General features: G+C 41.1%; 1 protein-coding gene across 4 annotated transcripts; it reads right to left on the bottom strand.

Annotated features, from left to right (window-relative positions):
- Nucleotides 1-1,568: 1,568 nt before the first annotated feature.
- LOC123999896 (amyloid beta precursor protein binding family B member 1-like) lies at nt 1,569-16,526 on the bottom strand. 4 transcript variants are annotated; one of them, XM_046305912.1, is made up of 15 exons: nt 16,375-16,526; nt 14,947-15,743; nt 14,549-14,754; nt 10,953-11,015; nt 10,756-10,832; nt 10,605-10,665; nt 10,330-10,476; nt 10,111-10,238; nt 8,772-8,777; nt 8,237-8,351; nt 7,985-8,069; nt 7,137-7,232; nt 6,562-6,677; nt 6,231-6,407; nt 1,569-4,456 (listed from the first exon to the last, which is right to left on the bottom strand). In XM_046305912.1, the coding sequence occupies exons 2-15, from the start codon at nt 15,722-15,724 to the stop codon at nt 4,295-4,297; spliced, it is 2,217 nt and encodes a 738-aa protein (XP_046161868.1). In that variant the 5' UTR covers nt 15,725-15,743; nt 16,375-16,526; the 3' UTR covers nt 1,569-4,294. The 4 variants fall into 4 exon arrangements, with proteins under 4 accessions (XP_046161868.1, XP_046161870.1, XP_046161869.1 ...); XM_046305914.1 differs by having other exon boundaries at nt 7,152-7,232; XM_046305913.1 differs by lacking the exon at nt 8,772-8,777.
- Nucleotides 16,527-18,434: the final 1,908 nt, after the last annotated feature.

The raw sequence follows: 18,434 nt of genomic DNA, 5'->3' as shown, positions 1-18,434 counted from the left end.
TCGTTGAATAATAGTGAAGACATCAAAACTATGAAATAACACATATGGAATCATGTAGTAACCAAAATAGAGTTAAACAAATCAAAATATATTTGAGATTTTTCAAAGTAGCCACCCTTTGCCTTGACAGCTTTGCTCACTCTTGGCATTCACTCAAGCAGCTTCATGAGGTAGTCACCTGGAATGCATTTAAATTAACAGGTGTGCACAGTTAAAAGTTAATCTGTGGAATTTATTTCCTTCTTAATGCCGTTTGAGACAATCAGTTGTGTTGTGACATGGTAGGGGTGGTATACAGAAGATAGCCCTATTTGGTAAAAGACCAAGTCCATATTATTGGCAAGAAAAGCTCAAATAAGCAAGGAGAAACGACAGTCCATTACTGTAAGACATGAAGGCCATTCAATACAGAACACTTCAAAAATGTTGAAAGTTTCTTCCAAGTGCAGTCGCGAAAACCATCAAGCGCTATGATGAAACTAGCTCTCATGAGGACTGTCACAGGAAAGAAAGACCCAGAGTTACCTCTGCTGCAGAGGATGAGTTCATTAGTGTTAACTGTACCTCAGATTGTAGCCCTAAAAAACACTTCACAGAGTTCAAGTAACAGACACATCTCAACATGAACTGTTCAGAGGAGATTGCGTGAAACAGGCTTTCATGGTCAAATTGATGCAAAGAAACCACTACTCAAGGACACCAATAAGAAGAGACTTGCTTGGGCCAAGAAAAATTAGCAATGGACATTAGACCGGTGGAAATCTGTCCTATGGTCTGATGAGTCCAAATTTGAGATTTTTGGTTCCAACCGCTGTCTTTATGCGACACAGAGTAGGTGAACTCCGCATGTGTGGTTCCCACCATGAAGCAGGTGGTGTGATGGTGATTTGCTGGTGACATGGTATGTGACTTCTTTAGAATTCAAGACACACTTAACCAGCATGGCTACCACAGCATTCTGCTGCGAAACGCCATCCCATCTGGTTTGCACTTAGTGGGACTATCAATTGTTATTTCATAGTTTTGATGTCTTGTAGAAAATAGGAAAAATAAAATCCCTTGTATAAGTAGGGTGTCCAAACTTTTGACTGGTACTACATATACATAACATCTCATTTACATTCTTTAGATATAATACAAAAACTAACCCTTTTTCTTGCATTACTGTCATCAGTGGATATGAAAGGAAACAAAACATTTAAAAAATGCTCACATACAGTATGAACAAAAGCTATCACTTCAAGGTTTTCTTAATACTCTTTGAACACATCATGCGAAACAAACAAAAGGCACAAAAGTTCAGGCTTGTCAAGAGAATGTACATATATTTTCCATGGCGTATGACAGAGGACATGATCACATCCCTATCATATTAGTGTTGCGGTTCATTTGGATCAAAGTCTGTTTCTCACCCTTAACATTCAATAATATTAATCTTAAATTAATGAAAAGCATATGACTTTTTAATTGCCATGACTAATCCTTAGACATATTTATCATTTAAATGTCACCAAAGCAACCTAAATATCTCAAGCGTATCCAATGGATACGCTTGATCCAATGGTTAAACGTATACCCAAGACTTCCTATCGTGTCCTATATTTGTCCTCACAGAGCTGAAACACACGGAAGACCTCTGCGCTCCCCTGTTGAGTCTGGGGTCAGTCCTTATATACCATTTATGGGTCAGCCATGCAATGTGCTCCCATAGGTTGGCATCTACACTAGTGAATATACGGGTGAAAACAGGTTTCTCAGCAAAACTGAAAAGAAACGGGTGAGAAATATGTGGATGAGATGTAGTGACAGTCACTATTGAAATGGGAGGAAAAACATTTGAATTAATGTAGTCATATCTATAGCCACAAAACACAACATTTCTTGAAAGTATTGAGGCCTCCAGAAGCAAAGCATGGTACAACATTACAGTGTGCATTCAAAATCAAAGAACACCAGGAAGCTCTGATTGTATAAGGCAACCAATGTCTGACACTTATAGTAAGTAGTGGAGTACATAGTGTGTATAGTAAGGAGTAACAATTATAGGAGCAAAGGAAATTACACGGACACAAATGCAGTTAAAAACTTTAAAAAAATAATAATTCTGAATGTGTAAAACCAAAAAACTAAATTGTACATACACTTTTGTTTTTATGAGTCAAAACTTAGTGACAGAGCAGCTGAAGCAAGGCAATAGTCAAATTCATTATTGTCTGGTCAAACTGCTGTCCAAAACAGATCAGAGAGAGGAAGAAGAACTGTGGTGCTATAATGTGAAGGAGGATAACTATAGTCTAGCGATACAGATTTGGAAACACTGCTGCACCAGTGACCACAGTGGTAAGAACAGAGGCAAAAAAAAAGGCATGTCTACCTCACAGATACAGTATATTATACACACTTAGAAAAATATAATTTCATAAAAAATAACTTATTCTGAACCAACTGCATTCAAAAAAGGGGAAAATCTAGTCAGTCAACTATGGGATGAAGTATTTTAAAGATGTCGTGTTCATATGCAGTGAAGTGTTCGTAAGACTTACACCACAAGGAAGAAACTCCAACACATACTTTAGGTCTGTCTCGATCACAGAAAAACACTGTCTGTGGGTAAGCAATGTTTTCCGTATTGCAATCTCTGCATAACAAAATGCCTTCTGTAGACTGAATGTGTTCTTAGCTCTCCTATAGTGTTGTCAGACACACTGCTCATGAACAAGACTATTTGAAAGCCCACCCGAGGGCAGTCATAAGTTCCAAAAACGTAAAATAAAATAATGTTGGTGTTAAATGAACAGTGTGTGCTAATGACATACTTTGGTGTAATTTGAACTGTATTGTTGGTTAAGGGCTTGTAAATAAGCATTTCACTGTTGTGTCATGTCTATCGCAACAATACTAAACGTACCATCTGCCCTTAGACCCAATTGGCTAAGAGACCGAAGTTGGCAGATGTTAGTGTGCAGGGACACCTCGGTAGCTAACAGTAGCTCTGTCACTCTGCTTAGACGTAACAAAAAACAGACTAAAAATGCATAGAGAAGAGTAGAGGGAACAGCGTATAACACTTGACACGTTTGTGTAAAAATGTACATGAAAGAAAAATGTTGTTATAAAGATGCAACATTTTTTGGGTTATCTGAACATAACAAAAGGATGGTAAAATCACCTTCAGGTCAATTTCCACACAGTAGATCTGAAGAGGAACACCATTAAAAACACATGATTCTTCTAGCTTTGGCATCACAAAGATGATATATTCCTCGACTCCAACATACAGTACCCCCCACTTGGTATACAGCTGGAGTGCAGTAAAAGATAGCCAAAGCTTTCTTTGAGGTTTCATTAAAACTTGAGCCATGCTCTAAAAGTATGCCATCTCCATTTCAGATTTGAGGAGCTGAACTACACTTTTTTAGTGCAATTTGCAATACACATACAAATAAAAATATAGCTATAAAATAAAGATAATGCACTTGCTGATTTACCAGCTCCATCAGATGGAAGAGGGGATGCTAAGCTATTTAGGCATTAACAAATGTACTGTACAAAGTATAGATTTTAATGACCCAAACGATTAGCATTTTATTTGCCGAATATTACATTCGTAGCTAGCGAGTCTTAGTTCTTCCACCACTGACATTATCCATGATGCATTTTATCCAGACTTCTCATGCCATTTTATTTCTCAATAATTTCTTTCAAATCTACTTAAAAATGAAAACCAACATGATAGTTCCACAAGCAAATGGCATGAGTTCAACATTCACAATTCAATTGCACTTCTTCCATTTCTATCCTCACAAATAATATACTATATTTGTTCTGCAAAACAAACAGCAGAGACAATGTTACAGAACAGTACTGCTTTCCTAAGCATAATTAGTGTTGGTACTTTGCAAACTAAACCAAGTTTAACCAACTATTGCTTTCATTCAAACCACTGTCCATGAGTCCAGCAGTTTCCTCTTTACAGATCACAGATTAAACAAACAATGGAAGGAAAACATGGCCTACTTGTCCAACCAAGGATTATGTGAAGGAAGTGAAAAGCGTGGAGCAGCTGTGGGCAGTGCTAGGCTCACTGGTACCCCAACCACACCGGCAGCCCACACTGCCCACGGCTCTGACATCACATCTAAAATAGATGACAGGTGTTGAGAGGGAAGCAGGTTATACCATAACACCTCAGGGTGGGGGGAGAGAGAGGGAATGGAGGAGTGAGGAGAGCCATGGCTGGCATGGTGGGCTGGGCCTGGGGGTGGACTGAAGTGGGTTAGTTGGTTGGCACCTCTCAGGGCGTCTGGGACCCAGACCTCTTGAAGCTGCCCAGCAGGCTCTGAACACCCTTCTTGACACTGGAGCCCACACGACGTGCCACGGAGTCGGCCGGTGGGCCTGGCATGCAGGAGCTGGTACTGGGGGGCCTGGCGTCCAGACACTTCTGGTAGCGCAGCTGTCAAAAGTCACACAACATAAGCACCAAATCTGAATATAAAATTAAACTTTGACTCAAAATATTTGGTGCAACAAGGCTGTGTATGTTTAATATTACCACGTAGTAAAACAGTCCAATCCCTGCAAACTCCTCCCATTTAGAAGAACCACTCACCTAATGTTTCTGAAAAAGTTGCCATATCAAATAGAAGTCCATTCACATTGTTAGTTGTGCCCACTGCCGTTTAATTGACACCACATGGAAGTGACAACAATAATTATGCAAGGAGGAATGATAGCCTACCATGTGAACATTGGCTCCTTGCACATCTCTCTGTCCATCTGGCTTACCAATATCCTCTGTTTCAGTGTCAATTTATTTGTCCACTTATCTGAGCTTCCATCCTTGGTACCATAGCTAGTTAGCTAACTTCATTTGCACTGTTTTGGGCATTTTTAAGTGAACTACACAACCAAGCATTATACTAGCATGAGAAGGAAGCAAAATGACTTCATCTAAATACTCCATGCTGGACTCTTATGACATTTCTGTACATTCTCTTACAGGGATGTCTAGCAAAACATAAAATAGCAGAACACTTCTCCCCTGTGTGCAGAGCTGTCACGAACTCACTGACATGGGTAGCTTTGCGCGGCAGCACCAGTTGATACAATGTTGAAAGTTTACTAGCGACAGTGTGAGCTCAACACAGACAGGCGGAGTAGAGAGAAGATGTGACTGAAAGACAACCTGAACCAACCTCTGTGCATAGCCAATGTACTTTGTGGCAAAATCTGCACGGAGCCTTCACCGTGCACTGCCACTTTAAGAGAGCTCTTTCAGCTCTTTTGGGAGGCGCGACAGTTTGAATGTGTGTGCTGTAGAAGTTTTGTTTGTTTTCAGCGTGTGTAGTTTATAAAGTATTTAACTCAATCATCGGTGTGATCGCTCTAGGTCGTGGTTGTTTTCGTTTGGGACCGCGCCCGTTATGGATCGCATGGATTAGTAGCAACATTGTTGCGAAGCTTTAACATACAAACCAGCAAACCATCGGACAGTACATCAGCACACCTGAAGACCACAGCTAAGATCTCTCGTTCTATCTCTTCCCTCTATCATCCCAGTGCTTTACCCTGCAACAGACTCTATTTTTCAAATGCACTTCCCATTGATGTTCATTAGAGCTGGACAATTATTGCCCTGCCAGAAGTATTTGTGTGGACATTTTAGTTAAAAGGGAGGTTGCTTGTAAGTTGTGTATTGTTATGTGAACTGTATTGAGGTGAGGTGTACTAATGACATGTGGCCGAGAAGATTGTGGACATTTTTAAGGCCTTTGTTGTGTCTATGAACACCCCCCACATTCATTCCCTCTGCACTCATCCACTGGAAGATAATACAGATTATTGCAAATCCTCTGTTGATGACTGGGTTCTTTCTTGTATGAAGTTGCTGTTAAATTGCTCTGCCATTATTAGTATTATTATTGTATGAGGTATTCTTGTTGGGGTTACCCCTGTGCTGTGATGTGTGGGTTTTATAGGGTGTGTATTCTCTTTTCTCTCCACTGGCTATCTGGTAAACAGGCTACACTCTAGGCAGTCTCTTCTGCTGATGTGTGTGGGTCTGGTAGTGGTACTCTCTCTATTCTACTCTTTTCCTTTCGGCATGGTTAATACCTGCCTGGCGCCCAAACAAAATATTTCTTTACCCCTCTCGAATAAATACCGCTACAACTTTATAAAGGATATTTATTTTCATAAGGATATTTTCTGCTGGACGTTGCACTCACCATGCAGGCGGCCTGCACAGCCTCACTAAGGCTGGCAGCGTTGGGCTCACACCAGAACATGTGGCAGATGAAGTCCCCGGGGCCCTCGGCCATGATGAAGGCAAAGGTGTGGACGTCCTTCCCCACACCTATGAAGGACAGGAACCGCACCCGGCACTCAGAAAGAACCTCCTCTGTCTGCAGGGAACACAACAGAACACCTTGGGTCAGACTATTCCCACAGCAATTTAAACAACCTCAGAGCTTCATATTGGAAAGACATTAAAAATATATATATTTTTGAGATTGTGCATGTACATTTGTGTGTGTGACTATCTGTGTGTGTGCCCACCTCAGCTGTGACTATTGTAAGTGTGGCTGAAGCCACGTTCACAGTAACTGGAGTCCACTCTTCCTTCTCTTTGGAATTGATTGCTGTGTTGAGGGCTACGTTGACTAGGTCCATACCTGGATAGGACATACCACTCAGGTTAGCTGCACATCTGAGTACACTCAATACCTGAGAATTTCAGGAAAAAGGAAGGAATTACAGGAATTGTGTTAGTTCATACTTCACAGAAAACCAAGTGTTAGATAATAGCTCAATATCCCTAACAAGAGGATAGCTCATAGCAGTCGAGACGTCACACAATAAGACATCAGTATCACAACCTTTGGAAGAAATTAGTAGAACACATGCAATACTTTGAGACATTCAATAAGTCAATGTATATTGAGTGCATTTCATTAAGTGAACCCCAACTTAGTTGAAAGTCAGTATTCATTTAATTACAGTACCAACATACGGGAGGACAAGTGGAAGGTTAAATACAGGCAGTGACCGAGAAACATACACAAGTTTACCTGAAATGTAATTCAATACACACCATCACAACTCTAGGAAAGAGAAGAAAAAGCATTCCTTACCAAAGCGTTCCTTACCTACGGGTTTAGCCACCGGCACGTTACCCAGGTAACGTACCTGGAAGGACTGGACTAGCTCATTCTTTGGTGCAGGGAATTCTGTAGGGAGAGGAGAGACAGAAAACCACTGTGACATCCTATTAAAACCATACAAAGGACCTGAAGTTGCCCATAAATACATTTGGTTTTAGATTATACAGTAAGTATATGGTCATACTAGGCTCTGGTAGAATCCAGATTGTCATACTGACCTTGTACCATACCAGGATATTTGGTAATACCAGCACTGAACACAAGGGACGCTGTTTTCAAACCCCACTGATAGCATTGCTAACCTTCAGATTACAGAGTAACAAGTATATGTAAAATCCCATTCAGAATGCTAACTAAATGCTAACGAGCGCAAAGCAAACATTTTATAGCATCTGACCTAAACTATACAACTAACTCAAAAATGCTACTCACAGTTTGCTTGCACCCACAAAACAAATATTAGGCACCTGATCCAGGAAGAGATTTTCTGCTGTTACCAAGCTAACCACTTAGCTAGACGGCTAACTAGCTACTAAATTAGCAGAACAAATGCACAACTGCAGAGCATTTAACACATTTTAGACAGTTAACTTAATTGTTATTAGATATCTAGCTGGCAACCATTTAGTTGTGAATTCCATACTGCAAAATAGATCACATGGCGCATGCTGCACAACAGTGAGTGACTCATAAGGCTCCAGTCTCTCGTTATTCTATGCTTGTAAACAAACACCAAGTGACTAGGGACTAACTCACAAACACCCCGGTATACGGTATACCACCAAGCCTACGTCATACATCAAGTGCCAGTGTTTTACCCTGGAAAGGAATGTCCACCAGTTTAGAGGGATCTATGTTGAGTCTGTTCAGAGAGGACTTGGATGATTTCCTCTGGGCCATTATCTACAGAAAAGGAATGACAGGAAAGACCCGATACAACATGTCAAAAAATAAAGACACAAACGACCCCTGAACCCCAGTCCCAAAGTTAGGTGAAAAAAGGGAGATTTCATTCAGGTTCAACGTGGAGAACTGAGTATGGTGCAGTGCACCAAAGCAGATGGGCTTACCTTAGAGCAGATGTCATGCATGCTGGTGGCAATGTTCTTAGCAGGTGTATCACACCTGAACACATGGCACTTCAGAACATGAGTGAGTTTGTCTCTCGCCACGTAGGCAAAGTCCCTAAAGTTAACACAAACAAAGAGGCGTCTCTTGAGAGGCCGTTATAAAGGCTGATCATGACAATTGAGGCAGATGAAATGGACAATGCTGAAATCAATACATTTTGATAATATCAGGATTTACTCAAGAGAACTAGCAACCTAATAGCATAAGCTTTCACAAATACAACAATGAACAAATGTACTAACAATTAGGACTGAGAACACTTAGTGTTGTCAAACTATGATTAATAGCTAAGCAAACATTCTCGTCTATAGAAACTGATCAGAAAGTCATGGGTGTGATTGAGAAATCATGGGTGTGATTGAACATTGTGGGATAGGGGTGTGGAATCAATATGCTAACTATGAAAACCACAACTATGATCAATTCTATGTGACATGATGGAAGATGGTGGATACGACAATAACAATACACTACCTCTCCCTGTGTGCCCAAGTGCAGCCGGTTAGAGAGAGAACCCCAAATTAATAATTCAACAGAAAAAGCAGGGTTCACAAAATAAGGCAAAAAAAGCCAGATAAATAAAACCAAAATAAGAAACATTGTCTGTAGTAAACTGGCACACATATTTTTAGTATTCATATATGGATTAAATATAAAGAAATGTATACTGAAAATATAAACGCAACAACTTTAAAGATTGCACTGAGTTACAGTTCATATAAGGAAATCAGTCAATTAAAATAAATAAATTAGGCCCTAGTCTATGGCTTTCACATGACTGGGAATACAGATATGCATCTGATGGTCACAGAAACCTTTTTTTAAAGACGGTAGGGGTGGATCAGCAAACCTGTCAATATCTGGTGTGACCACCAATTGCCTCATGTAGCACGACACATCTTCTCATAGAGTTAATCAGGCTGTTGATTGTGGCCTGTGGAATTGTCCCACTCCTCTTCAATGGCTATGCGATGTTGCTGGATATTGGCAGGAACTGGAACATACCGTCTTACACGTTGATCCAGAACATACCAAACATGCTCAATGGGTGACATGTCTGGTGAGTATGCAGGCCATGGAAGAACTGGGACATTTTCAGCTTCCAGGAATTGTGTACAGATCCTTGCGACATGGGGCCGTGCATTATCATGCTGAAACATGAGATGATGGCGGTTGATGAACGGCACGACAATGGGCAACAGGATCTCATCACAGTATCTCTGTGATCTCAAATTGCCATCGTTAAAATGCAATTGTGTTCGTGGTCCATAGCTTATGACTACCCATAACATAACCCCACCACCACGGGGCACTCTGTTCAGAACGTTAACATCAGCAAACCACTCTCCCACACAACGCCATACACATGGTCTGTGGTTGTGAGGCTGGTTGGGCGTACTGCAAAATTCTCTAAAAAAACTGAGGCGGCTTATGGTAGAGAAATTAACATTCAATTCTCTGGCAACAGCTCTGGTGGACATTCACTGCACGCTCCCTCAAAACTTGACATCTGTGACATTGTGTCGTGTGACAAAACTGCACAACCACAGCACAAAGTGCACCTGTGTAATGGCCATGCTGTTTCATCAGCTTGTTGATATGCCACATCTGTCAGGTATTATTTTGGCAAAGGAAAAATGCTCACTAACAGGGGTGTAAACAAATTTGTGCACAAAGTTTGAGCATAATAAGCTTTTTGAGTGTATGGAAACTGTTTAGGATGTTTACTTTCAGCTCATGAAACTTGGGACCAACACTTTACATGTTGCGTTTTGGTTTTTGTGAAGTGTAGTTAGAGTAGTAGGGGACTGACCTGCCGTTGTCCCGGCCCACTCCCCACACTCGGATGCTGACGATAGGCTGGGTGTGCAGCAGAGTCTGGCCCAAAGGATCAATCAGGTTCAAGGTCTCATTCTCCAGAACAAGGAGCATGTCTTTTCCCTGTGTGAAAACACATTACAGAACATTCCTCTTAACATTGTTCTACCAACACTATCCAGGTAATATTCCCACACATAAGCCATTCTCTGACCTCTCCCCAGATCCCAGCCGTGTCGTGCAGGTTGTGTTTGTGGTAGGAGAGCTGTCTGATGCAGTTGTTGACAGCCACGCTGCTCTTCCCTGGAGCCATCTCCTCCTCTGATATCTCCACCCAGCCCAGAGACCGCACAGCAAAAACCTTTTGAGAGACACGAGGAGAGGGAAAGAGTGATTAAGAGCATGTTGAGTGTTAAAACAGAAAAGAATGTGTGTGGGATGGGAGTGGAATGATTGGTTATGTCTATTTGTCTGAGTGAGAGCACATACCTTAGCGTCCAGGTCATTGATGAGTGAGCTCATCTTCTCCTTTCCGTCAGACTGTGAACAGCTGGATGTGAAAGGAATCAGACAATATAAGCATACAATGATAATACATTGTACCTGAAGGGTGGGGGTGGGGGGGGGGGGGGGAACTCACCTGAGATTGATAGAGGCATAACGCAATGTGGCTCCTTCAAAATCCTTCAGGGTCTGATCAGCCATTGCATCTTCCTCCTGAAGACATACCAACAACAGTAAGAATAAGCAGTTGATATCTAAACATTGAAAACCTCTGAAAAAAGGTTTGCAAACTGCATTGATGTTAGGTTTGTTTCAAGTACATTTGGCACTCACCTTCCAGAACTCCTCGTCATTAAACCTGTTGGGGCGGGACTGGGTGAGACTACTCCACGTCAACTGAAGATACAAAAAAAAGAGACAAGGACCAATTAGAAGTAGGAAACTAAATCCGTTAGCACTAGCAGTGGGTGCTTAAATGGAAATACAATGACTGTGTGACCCTAATTGCCAGTCAGGCCAAAACCTAAAGGACTGTGTCCACAGACATGGAAGGAAGCTAAAGTAATTCCACTACCTAAAAATAGTAAAGCACCCTTTGCTGGTCTAACAGCCACCCAATCAGTTTACTGCCTGTTCTTCGAAAACTGATGGAGAAAATTGTGTTTGAACAAATAAAATGCTATTTTTCAAAGAACAAGCATGCGAATAGGAAAGCGCACCTCAACTTGTAATGCACTGACTGAGATGATTGATGATTGGCTAAAATAAATGTATAATAAGATACTGCAGTTGGAGCGAGGGCTGTGGCGGTCATTACATTTTATCAGGCGGTTATTGTCATGCAAAAGACTGCCGGTCTCACGGTAACTGACAGTTAATTAAAATAAACACGTTTAGCATCTCCAGGCCTCCAAGCTGTATTCAAGACACAGATGTGCGCCATTGAATCTAATAAAAAAAATTGAATAAATCAATTTAATATACACCATCAGAATAAATCCATTATTTTAGGCAGGTCTAAATAAACAACGATATGAAGAAAATGTATTTCAGAAGAGCAGAATATGAGTTGGCCTACTGTATGTTACCTGGCTATGTGCCATGCCACTGGCTTGTCCACTTAGCAGACAATATATGCTTATAAATCCTGTGCCATAATTTTATATTATATGACTTTATAGTAAGAAGAATAAAACTTACCTGAATAAAATATAACAAATATTTTTCCCATTCTGAGGCAAAGTGGCTATTTTTAACTCAAAAATGATCATTTGAAAACGGTCCTACATTTGAAGTCGGAAGTTTACATACACTTAGGTTGGAGTCATTAAAATGTATTTTTCAACCACTCCACAAATATCTTTTTAACAAACTATAGATTTGACAAGTTGGTTCGGACATCTACTTTGTGTATGACACAAGTCATTTTTCCGACAATTGTTTACAGACAGAATATTTCACTGTATCACAATTCCAGTGGGTCAGACGTTTGCATACACTAAGTTGACCGTGCCTTTAAACAGCTTGGAAAATTCCAGAAAATTATATCATGGCTTTAGAAGCTTCTGATAGGCTAATTGACATCATTTGAGTCCATTGGAGATGTACCTGTGGATGTATTTCAAGGCCTACCTTCAAACTCAGTGCCTCTACGCTTGACATCATAGGAAAATCAAAAGAAATCAGCCAAGACCTCAGAAAAACAATTGTAGACCTCCACAAGTCTGGTTCATTCTTGGGAGAAATTTCCAAACGCCTGAAGTTACAACATTCGTCTGTACTAACAATAGTACACAAGTATAAACACCATGGGACCATGCAGCCATCATACCGCTCAGGAAGGAGACGCATTCTGTCTCCTAGAGATGAACGTACTTTGGTGCGAAAAGTGCAAATCAACCCAAGAACATCAAAGGACCTTGTGAAGATGCTGGAGGAAACGGGTACAAAATTATCCATATCCACAGTAAAACGAGTCCTATATCGACATAACCTGAAAGGCCACTCAACAAGGAAGAAGCCACTGCTCCAAAACCGACAATAGAAAAGCCAGACTAGCGTTTGCAACTGCACATGGGGACAAAGATCGTACTTTTTGGAGAAATGTCCTCTGGTCTGATGAAACAAAAATAGAACTGCTTGGCCATAATGACCATTGTTATGTTTGGAGAAAAAAGGGGGAGGCTTGCAAGCCGAAGACTACGAACCAAACCGTGAAGCACAGGGGTGGCAGCATCATGTTGTGGGGGTGCTTTGCTGCAGGTGGGACTGGTGCACTGCACAAAATAGATGGCATCATGAGGCGGAAAATTATGTGGATATATTGAAGCAACATCTCAAGGCATCAGTCAGGAAGTTAAAGCTGGGTCACAAATGGTTCTTCCAAATGGACAATGAACCCAAGCATACTTCCAAAGTTGGCTACCCGAAACATTTGACACAAGTTAAACAATTTAAAGGCAATGCTCCCGAATACTAATTGAGTATGTAAAAATCTGACCCACTGGGAATGTGATGAAAGAAATAAAAGCTGAAATAAATCACTACCATTATTCTGACATTTCACATTCTTAAAATAAAGTGATGATCCTAACTGACTTAAGACAGGGAATTTTTACTAGGATTAAATGTCAGGAATTGTGAAAAACAGAGTTTAAATGTATTTGGCTAAAGTGTATGCAAACTTCCGACTTTTTAGATTTAGAGTTATTTGGCAAATTTAGTTGTGAATGGTACAAACCTTAGAAATAAAAACATATGGGCTGCAAGATTAGACTATAGGCTATTGATGATTTGAGAAAGTCACAACAAAAAAAGCTTGCGCTCTGTTCCTTGCTCCAGGCTGCACACACCGTTCTCTCAAGTGATCATATTTTCACCCATCAGACTATTCTCAATTCAATCTTGTCTTTACTATTAAGTCAAATCAGTTTAGATTTAGAATGACCCATTATGGGAAGGAACAGGGGCACATTTCCAGGTGGTTCATTTTTCTATCATGCCTGGTAGGCTCCTCCGGTTATTTCACTACATGCATCAACCCCTGTTTGAGGAGCATGCAGCCTCAATTTTATTGTTGTCATGACTCATGACTGCAGCTACCCAGTGCTTCATTTGGGAAACCAAGTGAAATCTGTTCAAGAACATTGTTATCACAAATAAACATATTTCTGTTGTCACCACAAAAGCCCTATTTGGAGATGTATTGTTAGATTTCAGTGCAGCCTTTGATGTTATAATTTCTTATTGAAAAAACTAACTTGTTACGGCTTTAAGTCCCCTGCCATCACATGGTTGGAGAGTTACTTATCCAATAGAGTATTCTTCAATGGAAACTTCTCTAACATTAGATATGTACAGTACCTCTATTTTTTACAAATGATTTGCCACTTGTTTTACAAGAACTTAAAATTAGTATGTATGCTGATGATTGCACACACTCTGCACAATAAACAGGTCTTAAATACATCTTAAAGCATTGTATTTGGTTCAAAACATTATCTAAGACCTAAACCTCAACTGGAGATGTGCATAAAGGGTGTGACCATTGAACAAGTTGAGGAAGCTGAACTCCTAGTAGTAACATTGGATGGTCAGTTATCATGGTTAAGTCTTAATGACAAAGTTGTTGTGAAGATGGAGAGGGGTATGTCTGTTTTAAAAAGTGTTTGACACAAAAATCAACTGCACTAGTTGTTCAGGCTCGGATCTTGTCCAATCTTGATTACTTTCCGGTAATATAGTCAGATGCAGCAAAGACAGACCTAGCAAAGCGTTTTATTTTATTTATTTTAAATGTAATATCTGATAACTGTACTGTGTCATGTATTTGTATGTTTTATGTGGGAACCAGTAAGAGTAGCTGCTGCACATGCAGTAGCTAATGTGGATCATAATAAACTAAACTATCACTGCCCTCTAACTCTCACCTGTGGCTCTTCACTGGGTGTGATGACAGGGGAGGTACTGGAGGGTCTCTCTGGGGCTTCTCCCTCCTCTAGGGGAGAGGGGGGCTCCCACTGGGTGGTGCCTGTGGGGATGTGCCAGTAGTAGGTACCGGACTCGTCTCTGACCCGCATCCACCCCGCAGGCAGGTCTGTGTCCGTCTCAAATGCACTGCGCTCCCAGTAAGATTCTATACAACGAGGAGGAACAAGTGAGATAAATGTAAAGAGAGAACTAGGAAATAAGAGATGACAATAGATGCTCAAACCCAGAAAACTATTTGATTGTGTCACAATCCCTGTTTATGGCAAAAGCAAAGCTTATACACAACCCTTTCACTCAAAGCCCATCCATTGTTAAGACATTTTGTTGCCCCTCTTACCTGGGTCACCTTCCGGCGTGCTGTTGGCTGTGCTGCCCTGAGACAGTGACATACAGCTGGAGTCCTCATCACTGGGTGCTGCATTTCTGCCCTGAAACAGCAAGCAGGTTTCCTTGACTTCTCTACTGTCATCTCTCTGAGACTCACTGCCACTTTGCGTCTCAGACGAGTCTGTGTCCCTCTCTCCGCCTGTTGGAAGAAGTAGAGGCTCTTCCTCATCTTCTTCATCTTTCCCATGAGGGGCCTCTGAGTTTTCGATCAGCAGAGGCTCATTCAGGTCAGAGCACAGGGACCTCAGGGTCTTAGAAGAGGGGTTCTGCTCACTGTCCTCCACCTGCTGGTCCACCACTAAAGAGTTCTGGTTGGGGTTTCCTTCTGGGCTCTCGTTGTGATTCAAATCTTGGTCAGAATTTCTATTCTGGTCCTGCTGCCTCTCTGCCACCTTGCGCAGTTGATTCTGATCCTCCTTGAGCCACTTGGCATTGGTCCCTGTGCTGTGCTGGCCCTGCTCGTTCTCCTGGTTCCGGACCCTCTCCTCCTCTCGCTGCTGACTGCACTCATCCTCATCAATGTCATTGCCGCCCTTGGTGCCATTCAGCAGGTCCAGAGGAGTGGATGTGGCATAATTGTGGCGCTTCTTGGTGGAGGTGGTGCCTTTGGCTTTCCTGCTCAGGTCAGAATCAAGCAGAGCACTATGTGGGGAGCGGAGGTCAAGGGTCAGTGAGGACGGCAGACATGTGTTCTCATTGGCCAGATCGGAGGTCTTCTCCAAAGACATAGCAGAGAGCTGAGAGCCACTTTTTGGGATGTGGGGAAACATAAACAGGAAATCACACAGAGGTAGGCCTAAAGGTGTTTGTTTACCACAACATACACAAATGTATGGAGACTGAGTCCATTTATCAGTGTTTAAATGGTCTGCATTAGATAGATCTCATCTCATTACAAAAATATAGCAGGCATATGGTTGCCAACCGTTAGCTAGCTACTGGCAACGATTGTTATGCAGTGATTTGAGCTCCTCCCACCAGGAATCCAAGGCTACAGGCAACACAATCTGTATGCTAGTTAGGTAAGGGCCCACTGCATATTAGCTAGATGCTACTATGCAATAAAAATGAGGGACAGAGGACAGCACACCTAGCAAGCTCTACAGAAGAAAATACAGTATATTGGAATGTAGCCAGCTAACGTTAGTTTTCTAGGCTATCACTATTTATATCTAATCACGTGTGGCACACGTCTATCTAGCTTTATAACTAACGTTAGATTGTGTATCAGTTTATATGCGGTCAAAATGAATCGAGTTGGCAAGCTAGCTACTGTTTGCTAGCTAGTTGACTCGTAACACCATTATTATCCCATTATAAACACATTCGTGTGTGCCAGCGACGCTCTCTAAATAACTTAATTGACCTGGTAACTTACCCTGAATTGTATTTTCCTCGCTTTAGTTTTCCTCCCACCTTTATTTCAGCGGTAAATAGATCTTCTTCGTGTGGCTTTCCGGCAGACTCGACGCTGTGTTACGTATTGCTGCCTTTCGCAGGTCGGAGTGCAGATTGCACATTTTGGCAACAAAAAAAAAGCGACATGGGAAAAACTGAAATTTCACCCCATTCCACTGCTTTGGCCCTAAACCAATGGTATTCATGACCGGAAGTGTCATTCTATAGCATATGTCTGGATTTGATTAGAGCTTTGATCAGCTTGTAAAATCAAGTCTGATACTACTTGAGCCTGATGAGCCTTAACAATAAATATATTTATTTTATAATCCCTACATTAAAGGCATTTTATGAGCCCAAGCCCCAAAAAGACCAAAGGATTGTGCCATTATCTATTTTTACCAATACATAGCCTATGATAGGCTACAGCACATTACACAAGACAGAAAAACATAAATGCCCATAGATGTAGCTATATTCTCTTGGGTAAATAAATTAAACAAGCTCCAGTAAACAAATCTCTTTGAGTGTGGATTGATTAGAGTACCACAGTATGAGTCATAATTCCCATAAAACCTAGTGTGCAAACAGGAAATGTTTAAAATCGTTTTTCCTCCATTAATTTTTCCCCATATGGGATTTTAGAAACACTTAAAATAAGGGCTGTGGTTCATGTAGGCTTACCTTGACATGACGTTTTGATAACCTTGTAAATCTCTCTACAATAAGGTGACTTTTATCAATATATTCATCTGTTTTTACTCCCCTAAAATGAAATGCTATTTAGCTGCTAATGTGGTTATCATAAAGAACAACAAAAGCCATGATGATCTGGACGAGACTACGGGACTCCTGAATCGAGGCAAAGGTCAGATTCTCTCTAACTATCTAATGTTAGCTAAATGTAATAATGATGCTGGTGCAGGACATACCGCCTACACAGTTACAATTAGGCTGTAAGCTGACGCATGTATACATTTCAAAATATTTTACTTTAACGTTGTGCAATGTGCGTATTTGCATACCTCTTCTTTCTCGATTGTTGCTTCATTATTTCCTTGCATTCAACAGTTAAAAGTTTTGTTTTCCAGATCTTCATTGTAATGACATACTTGAATAATATAGAACTAGAATAAGATGCAGATTACTTCCCTTTCTCTTCATTAAGATTGAATGGTTATGGGTCTGAACAAATAACTGCTATAGCCTACCGCCATCCCGAGTTCACTCTTCTTTCAAACTCCCCAGCCGTGAGTTGTATTGACTGCTGTATTTATCATTCAGCTATTGTGTTTCAGGTAAGACCCAAATGCAGACTGTGTTGAAGTAACAATGTTTTTTACAGCAACAGGGGCAGGCAAACGACAGGTCAAGGCAGGCAGGGGTCGAGTATTGGGGCAAAGGTACAGGATGGCAGGCAGGCTCAGGTCAGGCAGAGGTCGGTAATCTGAGTAGGGGCAAAGGTGCAGGCAAGGTCAGGGGAAGGCGGGCTCAGAATCAGGACAGGCAAGGGTCAAAACTAGGAGGGTGAGGAAAATGAGAGACTGGGGAAAAGCAGGAGCTGAGACAAAACACTGGTTGACTTCACAAACGAAACAAACTGGCAACAGACAAACAGAGAACACATGAATAAATACACAGGGGATAATGGGGAAGATGGGCGACACCTGGAGGGGGGTGGAGACAATCACAAGGACAGGTGAAACAGATCAGGGAGTGACATTCAGCAAACAAGAGCTTGCATCCTTCTTCCAACAGTCTATTAGTATAAGACATGCTAAAAATAAACTCTTCCAGCAAGCTATTGTAGTCCAGCTTTTCCTGGGATTCCAAGAGCAAAGAAGCGTTTTTTTTAAGGAGAAAGGCCAGCAGAGCACATTGTGTGTATTGTGCAAGAGACAGAGGCTATGAGTTAGAAGCTTATTTATAGCCCATCATTCATTAGCTAAATATTTAATTTATTATCTGAAATTATTTGCTGAAAGAGGTAGGCTAGGATATATATATAAATATATATATATATATATATTATATATTACT

This window comes from Oncorhynchus gorbuscha, linkage group LG16 (assembly GCF_021184085.1).
Source record: "Oncorhynchus gorbuscha isolate QuinsamMale2020 ecotype Even-year linkage group LG16, OgorEven_v1.0, whole genome shotgun sequence".
NCBI classification, from domain to species: domain Eukaryota; kingdom Metazoa; phylum Chordata; class Actinopteri; order Salmoniformes; family Salmonidae; genus Oncorhynchus; species Oncorhynchus gorbuscha.
This window is presented reverse-complemented; position numbering and strand designations above follow the sequence as displayed.